Source organism: Heptranchias perlo, chromosome 27 (genome assembly GCF_035084215.1).
Source record: "Heptranchias perlo isolate sHepPer1 chromosome 27, sHepPer1.hap1, whole genome shotgun sequence".
Taxonomy (NCBI): domain Eukaryota; kingdom Metazoa; phylum Chordata; class Chondrichthyes; order Hexanchiformes; family Hexanchidae; genus Heptranchias; species Heptranchias perlo.
This window is the reverse complement of record NC_090351.1, coordinates 15,507,952-15,526,670: the sequence shown is the minus strand read 5'-3', so window position 1 is coordinate 15,526,670 and position 18,719 is coordinate 15,507,952. Positions and strand designations below refer to the sequence as shown.

The 18,719-nt window shown below is 40.9% G+C and overlaps 1 protein-coding gene across 6 annotated transcripts in view; it reads right to left on the bottom strand.

The window, feature by feature from the left end:
• LOC137344427 (protein phosphatase 1 regulatory subunit 12A-like) overlaps positions 1–18,719 on the bottom strand; it is a 211,413-nt gene that overhangs the window by 137,423 nt on the left and 55,271 nt on the right. For all 6 annotated transcript variants that reach the window (XM_068007389.1, XM_068007392.1, XM_068007388.1 and 3 more), the window contains exon 3: positions 891–1,009. In XM_068007389.1, coding sequence (XP_067863490.1) covers positions 891–1,009 — 119 coding nt within the window. The remainder of the gene's footprint in view (positions 1–890; positions 1,010–18,719) is intronic.

The following is an 18,719-nucleotide window of genomic DNA, read 5'->3' as shown; positions in this document are numbered from 1 at the left end:
TTCATACCAGTCTATTTACAATAATGGCTGTCAAAAACGTGTGTGGGGGATTCACTTGCAAGTAATGATTCATCTCAGGGAACTCTATGTAATTAATGACACGCCTAGCACCCCTTGCGAATACTGACACACACCTGGGACCGTACCCACCACTCCCCAAGCCGCCCCCACCCCCCCATACTAACTTGTGAAAGACATCAGCTGTTGAAAGGAAAACAGTGCTATCATTTCAGAATACCTTTATTCGTATGTAACAGAAATAACATACTAGAAAAATCAATAAATATAATTTTTTTTAAGGCACTCTGGTTGCAGCCCAACCATGGAGGGGGGGGGAGAAACAGAAATATGACGACCTCATGGATCCCTGGGATTCCCTTGGGCTCAATTTGAAAACCTATGATTCACAGGTACATTTTAGAAAATTGAGGAGGTTTTGTCCAGCGGAAACGTATCTGACAAATTAAAATGGATATTGTGGTCATATTTCAGCAATAAATCAGATGGAAGATTTCTGAGTGAACTTTTATACTCATGCCCATGAACAAAGTTACATAACCATATTTCACTGGCTAGATTTAAGTAATAATCCATTCAAGTGAAAAACTAAATCCATAGATGGATCATTGAAGCACAAGACACAGATTTTCACAACTAAAACACAAAAACCAACCCTATGACTCAGTACCACAGTTAAGTGAAATGTGCAAAACAAAATCTCAGCAACAACTGTACATTTTAGGGATTTTAACTTGCAGGCTGGACCATCATGTCGCACTAATGCCAGTCATTCACTCAAGAGCAATGAGTCATTTTCACTAACGAGACAAGTACCAGTACCAATGGGCACCAGCATAAATAATGCGATACTGCAGAATTCCATACTGTACCTTGTCGACTAATTTCATCTTGTAAAAGGTCTTTCATTGCTGATTCCTCTGCAATATCAGAAGGGATTTCTCCTTCACTGTTAACAGCAGCAACACTGGCGCCATTATTTATTAAATACCTGTACAAAAACAAAAGATAATTGTAACTTCCTAGTGTACAATTTCTGTAAATAGTCCTTTTAAAGGGGACCTGCTGTGGCAAATCCATGCAGGTAGTTGGCATATATGGAGTATAGAATGCATTCTGCAACTTTCAAAATAAGAACAATGCTGATTATGAACTGCAAATCTAGTTTTCCACAAACATCAAATGTTTAATATTGAATCTGGGAAGTTAAACTGAAACATTTCTGAATTCAGTTACCTTGGAACAAATAGAATATATAGTTTTATTTTGGTGCTGAAATTTGCCTCCAGTACTAAAACGGAATTGTGTCCGTTTACAAAGGCTCTCAAAAGTTTCTAGATCAGAAAATTCAGCAGCAATGGCTATGTTTTGTGTATATATAACATACCAAGCAGTTTTGATGATCACATACACACTGCACACACCGTCTGGGTAGTGTATCACAAGAAATGATAGCCTTCCAGCCCTACAAGAGTACTGAAGAACAGCAGCAAACCTGATCTACCTGGACTTTTAACCAGCTAGAACTATACAAATGGTTATACAATTAAGGTGATTTAGGTATAGCCCAAGGTATAACATTTAGAACTATTTCGCCTACAATATGAAGTGTACAAGAAATGATGAAATGCCACTACAAATCAAATCAGGTCATGACATTTAAAATATTAGCATTCATGGAAAAGCCTGAACATGTTCCACCTAAGGGCAAAAGCTGTTTTTGTACAGCTGCATCTCATATTAAGTTGACCTAAAAGTGCATTTTTCACATGTGTAAGGATCTTGGATCTCAGGATTTAGACTGCACTTGACAGGATCAAGGCTTTCTAGAAACCCTATGTTGACATTAAATTCATGTAGGAAAAAAAACAAGAGTTCTGTATTACAGTCTCACAAATGTACAATATGACTTAGCTTACAATCATTTACTCCCAATGCATTACTCGAATATGGAGTTGATTTTTTTTTTATTTGTACCTCTTGTGCTAATGGATTTTGAATAAAAAATTCAGCAGGTAAGGCACAAAACATCCTCGCCAATATATGTTGACCCCCTATGCATGCTTGCAACTATTAGACCGTTTGAAAATCCCAATGTGCATTTTACAATATGCCTCACGTTCTATGGAAAGAACCACTCTATTTCTGCAGTGTTCTCTCTGGGAATTCAAGGAAGCAGGTGTGTGAAATTTTTGTTCTATATATCCACTTGGATTGTGAAAACTTCCAACGTACAATTATAGATTCGGTCCAACAATGTCAGTCCTGGAAACTTAAGCTTCTTGATGCTATTTTTGAAGGGGGCTTTGGGGAACAGGTTTATTTTTTAAAAGGGGTACTGCATTCCATCAGACTTTAGAAATTGTGAAAACCAAAAGAATTAAACACAAAAAATAAGGCCAAAATTGACATTATACGGAATTAGAAAAAATTCATCCTGAACATGGAATTCAAAATTAAGGTTTTTTTCAAACCACTCATAAGCATCACCCTTCTCCTTTTGATTCTTATTTCTATACAATCTTGAAACCATGCCACCATAACAAAGAGGAACAAATCTTAAGTTATTTATTAGATCAGCAAAAGGGCCATGTTTAACCCCAATCCAATATAATGACATCAAAAGTTAACAACTTCTGCAAAAACTGGACCAGCTCTGCAATCATCCAAGTACTTTATTGTATTTAATTGCACACCATGGGCCCGATATTAGAAGGGCAGAGGGGTCGCAGCGGGGGGGGGGGGGTCGACTGGGCGCGTGGGCAACGCGCCTGGTGAAATCGGGGTGCTCCGCACGCAATCGCAGGCTAATTGGAGCCACTTACCTGTGCTTCCAGGTTTCGAGCTGGAAAGCTGCGCAGCGGGCGGACTGCGCATGCACAGCATAGGCTATCAGCTGGAGGAGCCCTATTTAAAGGGGCAGTCCTCCACTGACTGATGCTGCAGGAAATAGGAAAAATTACAGCATGGAGCAGCCCAGGGGAAAGGCTGCTCCCAGGTTTAATGATGCCTCACTCCAGGTATCAATACATGGGGTGAGGAGGAGGGGGAGGACAGAGATCTTCCCCCTGGCGGGCAGGAGGAAGGAAGCGGCCTGCCTCTGCCAACAAGAAGGCCTGGCTCAAGGTGGCAGAGGAGGTCCCCTGCACCAACATATCACGCACCTGCATACAGTGCATGAGGCGCTTCAATGACCCAAGTAGGTCAGCCGAAGTGAGTACACTTTCTCTTTCCCCTACACTCCATCTACCACATCACCACCCCCACCCCACATCTCCTTCTGCACTGCCAACACTACTCATCACATCACTCCTCACACCCACTCAAACCTCATCCTCATCTTACCTGCACTTACTCACCTCGCCAGTACTCATCCCGCCACTACCACTCAACCCAATGCTCATAACAATCTCATGGCTCTCTCTCATACTCACCCTCTCATGCATCTCTTTCACGGTCAGCCTCACTCAACCTGCCACTACCTGTGCTGCAGCCACAGGGCATGCATCACATATGTGCAGTAGGAAGTGTAAGGCAAACGGGTCGTGAGCATGAAGGGGATGCACAAGGGTGTTTGAGGGTTTGTGATGGTGTTTACCTATACTTAATTTCTGATCAACTCACATTACATAATATATAGTCACCACTACTGCCACGTCTTTGCGAATCTTGTCTGGTTTGTGCAATAATGCCCTTTCCTGAGGATCACAATGAAGACCCACAACTGATGCCACCCAATGTGTCACTGCAGAGTGGGTGTACGTGTATCTGCAAGGCTCTTTTGTGCAGATGACAGAGGCGTTGGCGATGTCCCCGGTGACACCCTGGAAGGATGCGGAGAAGTTGTTGTTGAGGGCAGTGGTGAATTTGACAGTGACAGGTAAGAAGATGGTGCTCGGGCCAGCCGGGAGCAGCTCGGCATGAAGGAGGCTGCAGATGTCCACGACTACATGTCGAGTGACTCTGAGCCTCCGTGTGCACGGCTAGTCAGAGGAGGTCCAGGAAGCTGAGCCTTGGTCTGTGGACCCTGTGGCGAGGGTAGTGCCTTCTGCGATGCATCTCTCTCTGCCGTTGCCCTCCCTCCTGCTGTGCAGGTGGATGTGTCACAGCACTGTGTTGTGGGGGTCCACGTTTCAGAGGTGGACGGTGTGGCCGGCGAGGCTGGTGATGCTGTTCGTCCTCCGAGGTCATGACTGCAGCTACGGCGGCCCCCATCCGGAAGATGTACATTTGAGGGGGTCCGCAAGGTAGGTACATGTGTCTTGACATCGTGGTAAGTGTGAAAGTTTGTGAATTTTGTTAGGAGGAGGGTGGTGGAGGCCAAACTTTGTCCAAAGTAACACAGTGGCCTCCTGCAACGAGTGAGGGATTCCCTCACCCCACGTCAAATGGAATCTTTGCAGCTGCCACAGGCTGATGGCTGCAACACGTCCATTTGAACTGGGAGTGTTTCCCCCAGTAGGGGAAACAGTCCCAGTTTTTCGCAATATCCCACCCCTCCTAAAATGTTGTTAATCAGGTCTCTAAACGACCTGAAATACCTTAATGAGTACTTTAAGTGGCACCCCGCCGGCTTTAATTGCCGGTGGGAGTCCCAAATGCGGGGGCTGTGCGCGTATGTCAGCGTGTCACTGGGGAACCCAGAAGTGGGCGGGTTGGAGCCGGGCTCCAGACCTGCCCAAGGAATCCCCGATTTTCGCAGCCCTCCTGCCACGAACGCACGCGCTCGGGGGTGCGAAAATCGAGCCCCATGGGTCCATTCACGGGATTTCTTATATAGTGCACGTTATATGAGTGGAGAACAGTTTTACGATTACGGGGTGGGGGGAGGGAGGTGGAAGAGTTATCAACTGGGGATGTGAAGTTATTTGCACCCTTACTGAGCTTCTGTTAAGCTTACTGAAAATGCTTCAAAACTGATTACCAAATGTTCGTATTTTCCAACTGTCAAACTTGAGTTTGCAAATGCTCAAATTCTATTTTCTGAACAGTCTAAACACAACGATCATGAGCTTACGTAATATAATGACAACTCTCCACAAATGCAAGCCCACTTCAGTTTTTCTATGACAGCATGTAGGATTTTTGTACGATTCCGAAATTTGTTTTCTGCTCCCCTATCTCTATGGAACAATCTATGGTCAAGTGCTCATCGATAGTTCCAACCGGAGAGCGTGACTTAAACAGCAAGTGCTACAAAGCTATCACTGAATAGCCAACAAAATAATTTTATATACATAGCAAAGTTGACTAAATTAACTGGATTTTTGCACCGTTCACAGCATTACAAGTTGCATTGTCCAAGGCATGTCTGCAATGCAGATCTACCACTGGCAGTTTAAATTTTCTTAAGTCTCGACCAAAAAGTTTTAAAATAAAAATGAAGTTTGCTCCAGCAATGGCAGTTTTAAGCTCAGAACAAAGCAACTCGCCCATGACAATGGATTTCACATACAAAATGCAATTCCACATCCATCATTGTTACTTCACTTGAGCAATCACATGGTTACTGCCAACACAGAACAGGCGGCTAGTGGGCTGATTTACAGTAAAAACTTACTCGAGTATCAAAATACAAAAGTGCTATACTACACACTATGTTACACTACATTCAGTAGGCCCACCATATAGTTACAAAGTGAAGATAAAAATCAACTACATAACCAAAACATCAAAACTCTGGTAGGGACTATCAAAGCTGGTTTCAATTTGAGCTACTGTGCTAACCAGCATCTGGTAGAATTTTTGCAATAGTGGTGAATGAAAAGTATTTCTGACCAAAATTAGAAGCAAGCAACATTCATTCCCCAAATATAAGCAAAATGCTACATTTTGGTCTTTTATTGTTAAGAGGTCATATTCCCTGGTTAATACTGCTTTGTTGATTTTATCCTTTAGCCTTGCTGAGTTTTCACATTCTCAATTTCTCCAAATATTGCCATGAATTGTAAACAGTATCAGGTAGAGAGAAGCTCACTGAAATGCTCAGGCTGTTAAAGGCCAAATCAAATATTTTTTAAAAGTTGGGATGTTTTCAAATTTAGTGCATTATTTTGTGCTTCAATATACAGCTTCTTAGCATAGCATACATTTTAAAAATGTGCATAAATTCAGCAATTTCACTTCAGAAGACATCCAAACAGAGATTATAGGACCCCACGTGCTGAACATTTTGTTCAAAAGTGAGATCACCACCACTGGGGTGCAGTTTAGTCTACCTTCATCCAAACGCTCACTGACAATTATTTTTGAAACTTGGCGTCCATACAAGTGAAAGATTGGTGCCTGTTTTATATCCAGCATTTTTCCAGAGATACACTTCCAAAAAAATTTTTTTAAATATTAAAGTTTACAATTCTGTACAAAATAAAACTTACAGCTATTAAAATGGAAAATTACAATGTGTATAGAAACATATTAGTGCAATCTCACACGGTGAGCCACTGCAGGGCACCCCTTGAGTAAATATAATAGCACCTGACCTTATATGCAAAAACAATTAGCACGTAATGTAACCATGGTGTATCAAGATATTGTTTTCTCCAAATCACCATCAACTGCAATAGCAAGAATTTTGAGGTTTCAGATCCATTCAAAATTTGTTAGTGTAGACCAACACTGACAGCCCCAATAACAGTCTGTTGTTGATTTCCAAGTTTTCCTTTCAATTGTTTCCCTGTGTTTCCAGGTGATCTAGAGAGGAATCTTGTGTCTTAAAACAAATTGGACCACCATAAAATAGGTCACTTGTATATAATACATTAAAGGTAGCTGCATTAATAACTATCTGTGGGTAATGTTGGAGAGTTTATCAGGATTCTGCAAAAGGGAATTGGATATATACTTGAAAAGGAAAATTTTGCAGGGCTATGGGGAAAGAGCAGGATAGGGTATAACTGGATAGCTCTTTCAAAGAGCTGGCGCAGGCACAATGGGCCAAATGGCCTCCTTCTGTGCTGTAAGAGTCTATGATTCTACAACTGAATACTAATCTGCCACCAAAATAAATGAACCAAAGATGAGTCAGCTATGTCTGAGTGGTTCAATAATTTTCTGTATACATTTCCAGCTAACAATTGACAACAGCTCTTAACAGATCAGCCAAACAAGACCTGTCTGGCCCTCAAACCACAAAGTACAAAAAAAAAATCATTGCGCTTGATGGAATAAAACAGATACAATACAATGCTGTATAGCTGCAGTACAACAATTATATTTTCTTGTGCTCCACTAAGCTCAATGCAACATATACACAACTGTTTAATTACAGTAACATGTTCCTCAAACACAATGCACTGTAATGGTCAATCCACAAATGGAAATACATATTTTCAGACAGTTCGCAATATTTTCTAGCTGTGTAAAATGAAATGGTGCATGCAAGTAAACAGAAAGAGCCACATTAACTCCAAAAAGGTTTATATGCAACAGCTGCAACTTAAGTCTCTGGACAGAATTAAAAAATTAAAAACATTAAACCATTACTAAATAAAAGCAAATCAAAGTTCCAGTTTTGAGTTCTGGTCTGCAATTTTGTGAAATGACTAACATTAAGGTTTTACAGACCAGTGGGAAGCTTGGTGGCACAGTGGGCTATTCACTGGCCTTTCACCTCTGGGACCTGGATTGAAATCGAGCCCAGACTGACATGATCAAAGTCTTTGTTAGCTATAAATGTCCTACATGTGAGTAGCTCAAACCAGTTTCCATCCATGGATATACAGCACAAAACAGTCCCAAATTTGGCACCAATTAACTCTCACTCAGGCAACTTGGCTCAAAGCTGATATGGGAAGGTTGGGGCTGAGGCAGAACACTGGAGCAGAGCAGAACACTTTACTCTGCATCTAGCTGTGCTATACCTGATTCAGGCATGCCTGAAATCTGAACTGCTTCCAGCACTAACGTCCCAATTAAATAAAAAATGCAGACCTATTAATCTGCATGAGATGCTGGCCATCTATGCAAAATCTAAGGCCTACTGTTGCAGCTTGTAACACAATTTCTTTCACCAACACAAACTACAAATATAACAAAAGACTTGCCATTTTGACTATGAAACATTAACTTTTTTTTTTTAAGATGCTAATGAGGTTAAGTTGTATTTAAAGTACTTTTTGCTTATTTCAGATTTTTAGCAGTCTCTTTTTAACCACTATTTTGACTGTTGTTTGAGAGTTGTATGTGCAGTAGATTTTAAAAGCCTGGTTGCCTAGAACTGCTTTGGTGTGAAACACCATTTCCCAGAACGGCAATTAGTTTTGCAACTGGAATTCTGGACGAATTTTTCCAGCCAAAGCCTTGACCAGAGATAGTCACTTGGGGATGTGTAAAGTTTATATGGTAGTAGTTTCAGACATAAATGAAAATTGCTGGCTTTTTGCCATCTCTGGATGGTCAGTAATAAAAGAAATTAGATTATAAAGGTATGCCTGGTGCCAGAATCCATAAACTCAGCTCTGTTATCACTCAAATTTCAATTAAAAGTACAATGATACTTAAGCCTAAATATTTAATGTGTATGAATGCAGCATGGAACCTCACCTCTCACCAGTACCCATCCAAAAATTATATGCAGCATACTTGCAATTTTTTGTTACCCATTAGGGATGGGGTTCCTCAGTGCTAAGTGTCTCTGTTTAAAGCATCGTTCTGGGCCAACAGCAGGGCTTAAAGAGCAAGTGCCAAAAAGCTACCACTGAATAGCTACCAAAATACTTTTATATACATGTAGCAAAGTTAACTAAACTAATTGAATTTGTGCATCATTCACAACATTGTAAGTTGCACTGTGAAGGCACATCTGCAATGCAGAAATTAATGAAAACCTCAAGCTTTAATAAAGGAAACTGAAACAACTGCATGAGTTTGTGCTTATTCTTTCCCTATTATGCCCAACGAACTATCCACTCAATCTCTCATTAACTTAAAATACTCATTATAGTCATACATCCTAAGTGTGTTAATGATCCTGAGGAACTAGGAAGGCATAGAAAGGTGGGAGTTAGGGCTCCTCACACCCCTGGTAAGGGGAAGTTGGGTATACAATGAAAAACCCTGTAGAGGATAGGGAAGAGAAGCACCAATGCAGTTGCTAACTTGCATCATTATTACCTGTTACTATTAAATATACTCTTCTATATACATAACCATGTTTGAAATGTAGTCTGGAAAAAGTTAAAGGCCCTTTTGCACTGGCAGCTCATTTCCATTTTTGTTGCTTTCAATTTCCAGTTTTCTCCATTAAATCTCATGCTAAAGGACAAAGTATTTGCAAAAAAAAAGCACACCCAGTAAAACTGGTAAGTCTCCTACTGGATTATGGTGCCTATTTTTGTTAACTAGGAAAGTAAGATTTCGCCTTTGTGAGAAGGACAGCATTCCATAGTTGTGCGCATTTTTAATTAGGACAATTGGTTTACAAAAAAAAAAGGAATTGCACCAGGGTACCAATAAGCCAGTCGCCTATTACCGATGACCTAATACATGCTCCTGCGACCATGGTATGTCAGAGTTTCACGCAATGTTCTCTGGCCACTGTTCTACAAGCCAGAGAAGTAGTGTGCGGAATTTTGCTACAGGCGTCCTAGGCAGCCTTTTGAACAATCTCGCACTGCAGCAGCTCTCATGTTCTTGGACAAACACAGGAATCTGGTTCCATATCTAGCAGCTATTGTGTCAGCTTTCCGGTCAGTCTCTTACAGGACTAATAGCCTGACCAAAGCACTCTAGTGTTATACAAGGTAGACATTTGCAGAAACTCTACTCCATCTTCAAGTCTGCTCATGTGCATGGATTAAACTGAGTTCAGGATCAAGAAATGGGTTGTTTCTGCTACCTAAAAAAAGCTACAACAGTCAGCAACAGCATTTTTGAGTTTTGTAGAACACAAATTGCAAGTGGAATTAATGAGGTTTCTTGAGGATTCCAAGGCCAAAGGAGCTCAATAGAATAAGCATGGTCAATCTTTCTCTCCAGTGATTTTTAGTTCAAACATACCAGTTCTCTACTCGTTATCCATTGGGTATACACCTATCCACAGAAATTTGGCTACTGTCCATCTTTCAGATGGCTACTTAACTACTCAGAAGGGAATTACTAACAGCTAAAAACACACTGCAACTCCATTAACATTCACCAGGTCACAACAATGAAGACAACTGGCATTTATATAGCGGTTAATGTAGGAAAAGAAGCATAATCAGACAAAAACAGACACAGCCACAGAAGGAGACATTAGGAGGGGTGACCAAAAGCTTGGTCAAAGAAGTGGGTTTTAAGGAGGATCTTAAAGCAGGAGAGGAAGGTGTTGAAATGGAGCGGTTTATGGAGGAAATTCCAGAGTGTAGAACATAGACAAGTGAAGGCACAGCCACCAATAGTAGGGGGAAGGCAAAGAGAAATGCACAAGAGGCCAGAGACAGAGGAACAGTTCAGGAAGGGCTGTAGGGCTGGAGGAGGTTACAGAGATAGGAAGCAGCAAGGCCGTGAAGGGATTTAAATTGAGGATGAGAATTTTAAATTGGAAATGTTAGGAGACAGGGAGCTAATGTAGGTCAACAAGGACACAAGTGATGAATGGGTGAGGCATGGTGCGTGCTAAAATATGTGCTGCAGAGTTTTGTATAAGCTGAAGTTTATGGAGAGTGGAGGATGGGAGGCTAGCTAGGAAAGCATTGGAATAGTCGAGTCTGGAGATAACAAAGGCATGGATGAGGTTTTCACTGACAGTTGGGCTAAGGTAAGGTGGAACTTCGTCTTTGTGACAGAGAAGATATGGGATTGGAAGCTCATCTCAGTGTTGAATAGGATGCCAAAGTTGCAAAGTCATTCAACCAGAGACAGGGAGGAAGATGGAGATGGAATTGGTGGCAGGAGCACAAAGTTTGTGTCGGGGGATGAGACGATGACTTCACTTAAGAGTCATACATCACAGAAGGAGGCTAATCCACAAATCGTGCCTGTGCTGGCAAACTTTTCCCAATGTTTAACCGAAAGAAATTGCAGCTCACCAAGACTAGTTCAGGCAAACAGTCCGATAACACATAGGCAGTGAAGCGGGTCAAAAGAAGCGGGAGGGGTAGACTGGGCATCATCAGCATATATGTGGAAACTTATCCCATGTCTTCAGGTAATATCGCTATGGTATAGCATTTAGTTGAATAAGAGGAGAGGGCCAAAGATAGATACTTGGGGGGCTCAAGAGGTAATGGTGCAGGACAAGAGAAGCCACTGCTGGAGATGCTCTGGCTACGATGAATAGTAGAACCAAGCAAGGGCAGTCCCACTAAGCTGAACAACGGAGGAGAGGTGTTGGTGAAGGACGACGTGGTTGACCGCGTCAAAGGCTATAGCGAGTCCAAAGGAGGATAGTGCACTATGGTCAGTCACAGAGCAGGTTATTTGTGACTTTGGTTCGGGCCATTTCAGTGCTGTGGCAGGGGTGGAAATCTGATTGGAAAGATTCAAACATGGTGTTACAGGAAACATGAGCCTGGATTTCAGAGGCAACAGCATGTTCAAGGACTTGAGAGGAAGATGAGGCAGTAATTTGTGAGTATAGAGGGGTTGGGGGTGGGGGGGTGGTTCTAAGGATTAAAGTGTAGTAATCAAAAAATGTACTGTGTAACAAAATTTACAGAAGCTAGTTACAATGTACTTTGGCTAATATGAAAATATATGCAGCTCCCATCAGCACTTAATGAAAGTAATCAAAAATAAGAAAGGAAAACCAATGTTGTTTTTGTTGGTAACAGCTTTACATATTTTTGTTTAAACACGGAAGGGAATTTGCTTGAAGGAGTTACCGAGTCCTAAACTAAGGGCATGCAGATAACAATTACACAATGATAACACTGCTGTATTCACCCAACTTCTGTAAAATGGCTATTAATTCAGCCCTTATGTGGGTGCAAGTAACTCTTCCGAAGTAGCTCTTCAATGGCAGCACATAGTTTTTTTTCAAATACGAAAATAAAACTAAGAATGTTATGGCTATTGCAATATAAAAGTACAGATGGCAAGTCGCCATCTTTAAATCCAGCAAAAATCCATAATCTGCAAGAGAAAAAATACCCAGAGAAAACAAATGACGGCAAAAGGTGGTGCTTCCATTAATAAATCAAAAACAAGCAGAAAAATTTCTCCTAAATTAAGTAATTCACCCAATGCAGACCATCGCCATACAGCACTGTGTCATGAATTTAGAAATAGAGCTGCAAATCCAGAATTGTCACAATCTAGACGCATCAATTCAGGGTGAGGGGTGGAGAGGGAAAACCTATTTTCAAACTAAAGATCAGAAAATTCCACCATCTCTGTTGCGATGTCTTCCCAGAATATCACTGCACTGATGCCAACCATCATTGCTTTATCTCCCACTTCTCTTCATTTATTAAAAGCAGGTAGGAGCTTTAAGTCTCGGCTAACCATTTAATCATGGATTATTTGAACAGTTTGTTCTTCTGACAAATTAAACCAAAAACTTTCACTATAGATGCATCAGTAAAGCACTTAAATGAAAGTAATTATCTATTTTCACATTCTTCACAATATATTTTAGTGACCACAAAAATAACTTCAGTTGAGAATTTTACCTCCCTTTTCTCCTGCTCTGAAGACATTGACTTGTGCTAGGCTATGTTTCCAAAGGCACCGTGTCTCTCTGGGAACTCACTCAAGAGGCCATTTCTCATGACTGAGCTTAAGATAGCAGACTATACAGTGGAGGACATTGTAACTGAACCTAACCTGGTCTTCACCCAACATCTATCAACCACACTGGCCAGCAGAAGTAACCTAATTGCAAGTAACTTCCCTAAAACAAACTGCTGCCCACTGAAATCTGCTAACTTAGTCCAGACCAATGATTTCACCTGGGGCTTTCCAAATGATCTAAAGCTTATTAGACACTGTCCCAATTTATAGAGTAAAAGCAAGAAAAAAGCTCTCTTTCGGTTTCCTACCAATTAGTGTAGAATGAGCAAACCCTCTTAGGAACAGGAGTAGGCCATCCAACTCCTCGAGCCTGTTACGCCATTCAATTAGATCATGGCTGATCTATACCTCAACTCCATTTACCCGCCTTTGTTCTATATCCCTTGATACCCTTACCTAACAAAAATCTATCAATCTCGGTCTTGAAAAGTTCAATTAACCCAGCATCCACAGCCTTTGAGGAGTGAGTTCCAGATTTCCACTACCCTTCGTGTGAAAATGTGCTTCCTGATTTCACTCCTAAATGTCCTAGCTCTAATTTCATGTGGATAAATATTTGAAAAAAAATTTAAAAGGCATGGGGAAGGGGTCAGGGAATGGGACTAAATAGATAGTTCTTTCAGAGAACTAGCACAGGCACAAAGGCCCCGAATGACCTTCTGTGCCATAAATTCTATGATTTTATGTATAAGATCAAAATTCAGGGATCCTCGATTATCCAGAATTTCTTCCATTATAGCAGATAATAAGGTTCGCCTGGGTTAGGTGAAAGTTTTCTGCCTATTTTTGTACAAGTCTTTCTATATAAACTTGAGTCTCCTGACTGTAGATGGTTTTGAGTCAAAATTCAGCTCAATGTAGCTTTTCCTAATGAAAACTATATCCTTTCTCGACTTGTTTGGAAAATTCCAAAAATCTTTAATATGTAGCTACAGAAATGAAGAGGAATCTACAGTGCCAAGGAGTGAGCAAGTCTGCTACTAGCTGAATTATTTGAAGAAATTTATAGTGCTGTGTAATTTGCTTTCCCCTAGCACAATAGTTGACAATGAAAAAATAGGGAATCATTGTTTGATAATGTGCAGCTGTGTATGATGTAAAGAGAACAGGTTCAGTACCACGGAGGATTTTACACTCATTTTGGCCTTGCAACAGTCACTGTAATGTTTCTAAGCTAAACAAAATCCCTGTATCAATGGGCCTCTTGTACCAAATATATTAGCTGTTTGAAAATGGTTTTACAAAGTTTACAAATTCTTATGTTAACTAATGTGGGGCAGATACTGAGCTTAAACGGGACAAGACAGATAAGTACAGAGGAGCACTAAAATAAGGAAGGGCAAGAAGGTTAAAACATGAAAAGGGGTCAGTGGACAGAAATGAGACACAGATTGCCTGTCAGACAGTAAGCTTTTTATTGTGTCTTGCTTGTAGTACAAAATTGGGCTGGAAAAGTGCAGATATTGCACCATTTATTTAAGTTTTAGGTGGACTTGAGCTTCAAAAGATTGTTGAGGGGAAGTATCTGGTACAAAACATGAAACGGAGCTTCTTGAAGACAGTTTGAACAATGGAGAAGATGTGAGAATTTCACTTGCGGTCAGAGGAGCTAGTGAAGCCAAGACTATCAATAAATGAAAAAGGATTATAAGGAGGTAGTTAAAAAGATGCTGTTTAGGCTTGAAAAACATGAAGAAGCCATCTTTGAAAGGCTGGAAGAAACTATCTTTGAAGAGCCTCAAGAAAATTTGCTTTTCACTCTATGAAAGAAGTGGAGATAATGATTAGGATGCAGTGATTCAGCCAATACACTGGACATGGGCAAGGTCAAGAGGCTGTAAGCTCAGAGGTTAAAATGGAAGGGGTGGGGGGGGGAATCTGCTGCAACTTGAATATGGAATGGAATCTTTGGCAGAAGAGTTGATAATAGGATTGGACAATGGGCAGAATGGTCACTGATATGAAAGGAGGCAAAAAGGGGCTAGCAGGGGAAGGGGAGGTAAGATTCCTAGTGAAACCCCAAGTTAATGAAAACAATTAATGTGTGAGCCATTAACTACAGCACCGTTGAAGTGAAGAGAAGCAGGATAATCAAACAATGTGTTTGGAAGGCCATGTGACTAATTTGTTTATTAGATATGGCATCCCACAGACATAGCTGCACTGTAAAGGCATCCACCCTGTTGCAAACTGTGATGGCTTCAGATTAAAAACCTTCCATGCAGAGTTACGGTAGTCAAGAGCCACTGGAGGTTATCTTGCTAATTGATATCTGATTTTCAGAATGAGCTAAGAGAGCAACAAGGAAGATTCTGAGACTTGGGACACTAACAGATGAAGAGATTTGCAAAGCTGAGCTGGTTGGTTTTCATTAGAAAATTTGGGGGATGGTGGTGGGGAAGGAAAAGAAACTGATAACCAAAGCCTTTTAACACTGACAGGCAAATATAAATATAAGCACCCCATTTAACTTCAAGCATGAGTGCAAAACTGAAAATAAATAGGAAATTAAGCCTTAAGCAAAACAAGAACTTTTCCTCTCACCCCACTCCCACAAATTGATCAGTGACAGAATACCGACAAAAGAATCTAACATAGGCAACTCACCAAAAAAAAAGATAAGAATCTGATTAGCAACAGGATCCTATCAACAGTTGAGGAATCGGATCTGATCAAAGGTTACATAGAATGTGCAGCACAGGAACAGGCCATTCGGCCAAACAGGTCCATGCCAGTATTTATGCTCCACTGGAACCTCCATCCTCCCTTCTTCTAACCCTATCAACATATCCTTCTATTCCATTTCCCTCATGTGTTTATCTAGCTTCCCATTAAATGCATCCATGCTACTCACCTCAACTATTCCTTGTAGCGAGTTCCACATTCTAACCCCTCTCTGGGTAAAGAAGTTTCTCTTTAATTCCTTACTGGAATTATTAGTGACTATCTTATATTTATGGCCCCTAGTTCTGCTCTCTCCTTCAAGTGGAAACATCTCTATCAAACCATTTCATAACCTCTATCAGGTCACCCCTCAGTCTTCTCTTTTCTAGAGAAAAGAGCCCCAGCCTGCTCAATCTTTCCTGATCGGTATAACTTCTCAGTTCTGATATCATTCTACTAAATCTTTTTTACACCTTCTCCAGTGCCTCTATCATTTTATAACATGGAGACCAGAACTGTTCACAACGCTCCAAGTGTGGTCTAACTAAGGTTCTATACAAGTTTAGCATAACTTTCCTGCTTTTCAATTCTTTCCCTTTGGAAACGAACCCCAGTGCTTAGTTTGCTTTTTTTTTTAAATGGCCTTATTAACCTGTGTTGCTACTTTTAGCAATGTGTGTATCTGTACCCTCAGATCCCGCTGCTCCTCTACCCCATTTAGACTCTTCTTTTCCAAGGAATATGTGGCCTCCTTATTCTTCCTACTAAAATGTACCACCTCACACTGGTCTATTTGGAATTCATTTGCCAATTATACACCCATTCTGCAAGTTTATTAATGTCTTCCTGTGCTTTGTCGCAGTCCTCCTCAGTATTAACTATACCCCCCCCCACACCAATTTGGTGTCGCCCGCAAATTTTGAAATTGTACTTCCGATTCCAGTGTCCAAACCGTTTATGTAAATGGTGAACAGTGGTCCCAGCACCGATCCTTGTGGAACACCACTTCCCACCATGTAGACAGATAATGGGACTCCATAGAATATGATTCTTAGATAACTGTGACCAAGAAATGTCATCTGTGGAAAGCAGCCAGCCATGGCTAAGTTGTAGAGATGTGTAGTGATTTTGGAATTTTGTTTGACGTGCTTTGGGAGTTGGGGAAAAATTTCACCCGTTTACCCAGGAAATTGAAATTAATTGGGATAAATGATACGGTTGATTGGAAGAGAACTGTGGAAGGATTAGGCTTGATAAATTGATTAGCTTCTTGTCGTTACACACCTTATTTTCTTACTTGCTGCATTATTTTGTTGCTAATAGGGAAGATGTGCACGAGCTCCATGGAGAAGCCCTGCAAATGGGATCAAGTATTTCCTCCCTTAAATCAGAAATTCAGCTCCAGTTAAGTACTTGCCATTCACTTAGCCTTGCACTAATGCTATCCCCTCCCCCCTGACTTTCATTTTTAATTTGGGGAGGAGGGGGTGGTGGACATTACCAGCAGCATTGCTGACCGTCAATTATTATTTTGTTCTCTGTCCTTTCTCCACCACTTTTTTCTCTCCCTTCATGGTGGCACTGATTTCTTGTTGGGCTACAGTTCCAAATACCTCATGCTATTTCTGAGCCTGGACAGTGAGCATCATCAGGCTATTTGGCTGCAGGAGCATCACTATTGAGCTGACTCCTTTTCTCACGTGACCTCCACACATACATGCTTTCAGCAGTACTTGCTTGACGGTCAATAGCAGGAATCCTCCCTAAATCAGGAGCACCGAGACCAATTACAGAGCTTGTACTGCTGAACCAGGTGAGATCAGCTAACAGCACCAGAGATTGAACTTAAGAAATTCTGGGTCTGTGTCGCCTAACTACTTTCTGTCCTAATCAGTTGAGCCATTAGAAATAACAAGGGCAATTAGGGATGGGCAATATATGCTGGCCTCACCCCAGCGACGCCCACATCCCGTGAACGAATAAAAAAAATCATTTCTGAAGAAAGGATCCTCTCAGTTTTTAGTGCAGTTGGTAGTCATCTCAAATTTTAATGCGCCCTTTCAATTAATTAACCTCTTGTATTTTGAAGAGAAGATATATTTGGGGACTGTTTGATTATAAATTCACAAAAGTTAAATTTATAATTCAGTTTAACTAAACAAACAATACAATGCTATCATTTTCATTCATTAGCCTCACCACACCAACAAATCACTGCATTCGCTAGTATGAATATTGTTCACCTGATTAAAAGAGATAAGTTGTATGTTGTGTAGCTTTTAATACAATTGTTGCATAGCCATGTATTAATTTTAATTAAGCTCCTTTTAAGTCTGTGCAAACACCTAATTCAAGAAGGTGCTGCACAGAGCACTTTTAAGCACTTACCTAAAGGTGTCTTATTATGCAGACATTCCCTCTTACATTATTACCTGTAACACCCTTGTTTGTGTGACTGCCTGGCGATCCACTACTTAGATGAACAAGTAAAGATGATCAAGAAGCTTGGTGATCACATCACCAACTTGAAGTGACTGGGAGCCCCTTAGAATGGCATGGGAGTGTACCTGTGACAAGCACACCCTGAATTGACTGGGATTCCATAACCATTAGGTTATATACTTGGTGAAAATTATGCAGTTTTTGCATTATTTAGTACAAACACTATTACTGTAGGCTGATGATTCTGAAGCTAGACTCTTTACAGTAATTCATAGTATCATAGCAGGTACAGCACAGGAGGTGGACATTCGGCCCATTGTGCCTGCTCTTTGAAAGAGCTATCCAATTAGTCCCACTCCCCTGCTCTTTCCCCATAGCTCTAAATTTTTTCCCCTTCAAGTATTTATCTGATTCCCTTTTGAAAGTTACTACTGAATCTGCTTTCAGGCAGTGCATTCCAGATCATTACATCTCGCTGCGTAAAAAAATGTTTCCTCATGTTGCCTCTGGCTCTTTTGCCAATCACCTTAAATCTTCCCCTCTGGTTACCGACCCTTCTGCCACTGGAAACAGTTTCTCCTTATTTACTCTATCAAAACCATTCATGAGCTTGAACACCTCTATCAAATCTCTCCTTAACCTTCTCTGTTCTAAGGAGAACAACCCTAGCTCCTCCAGTCTCTCCATATAACTGAAGTCCCTCATCCCTGGCATCATTTTAGGAAATCTCTTCTGCACCCTCTCTAAAGCCTTCACATCCTTCCTAAAGTGTGGTGTCCAGAATTGAACACAATATTGCAGCTGAGGCCTAACCAGTGTTTTATAAAGGTTTAGCATAACTTTCTTGCTTTTGTACTCTATGCCTCTATTAATAAAGC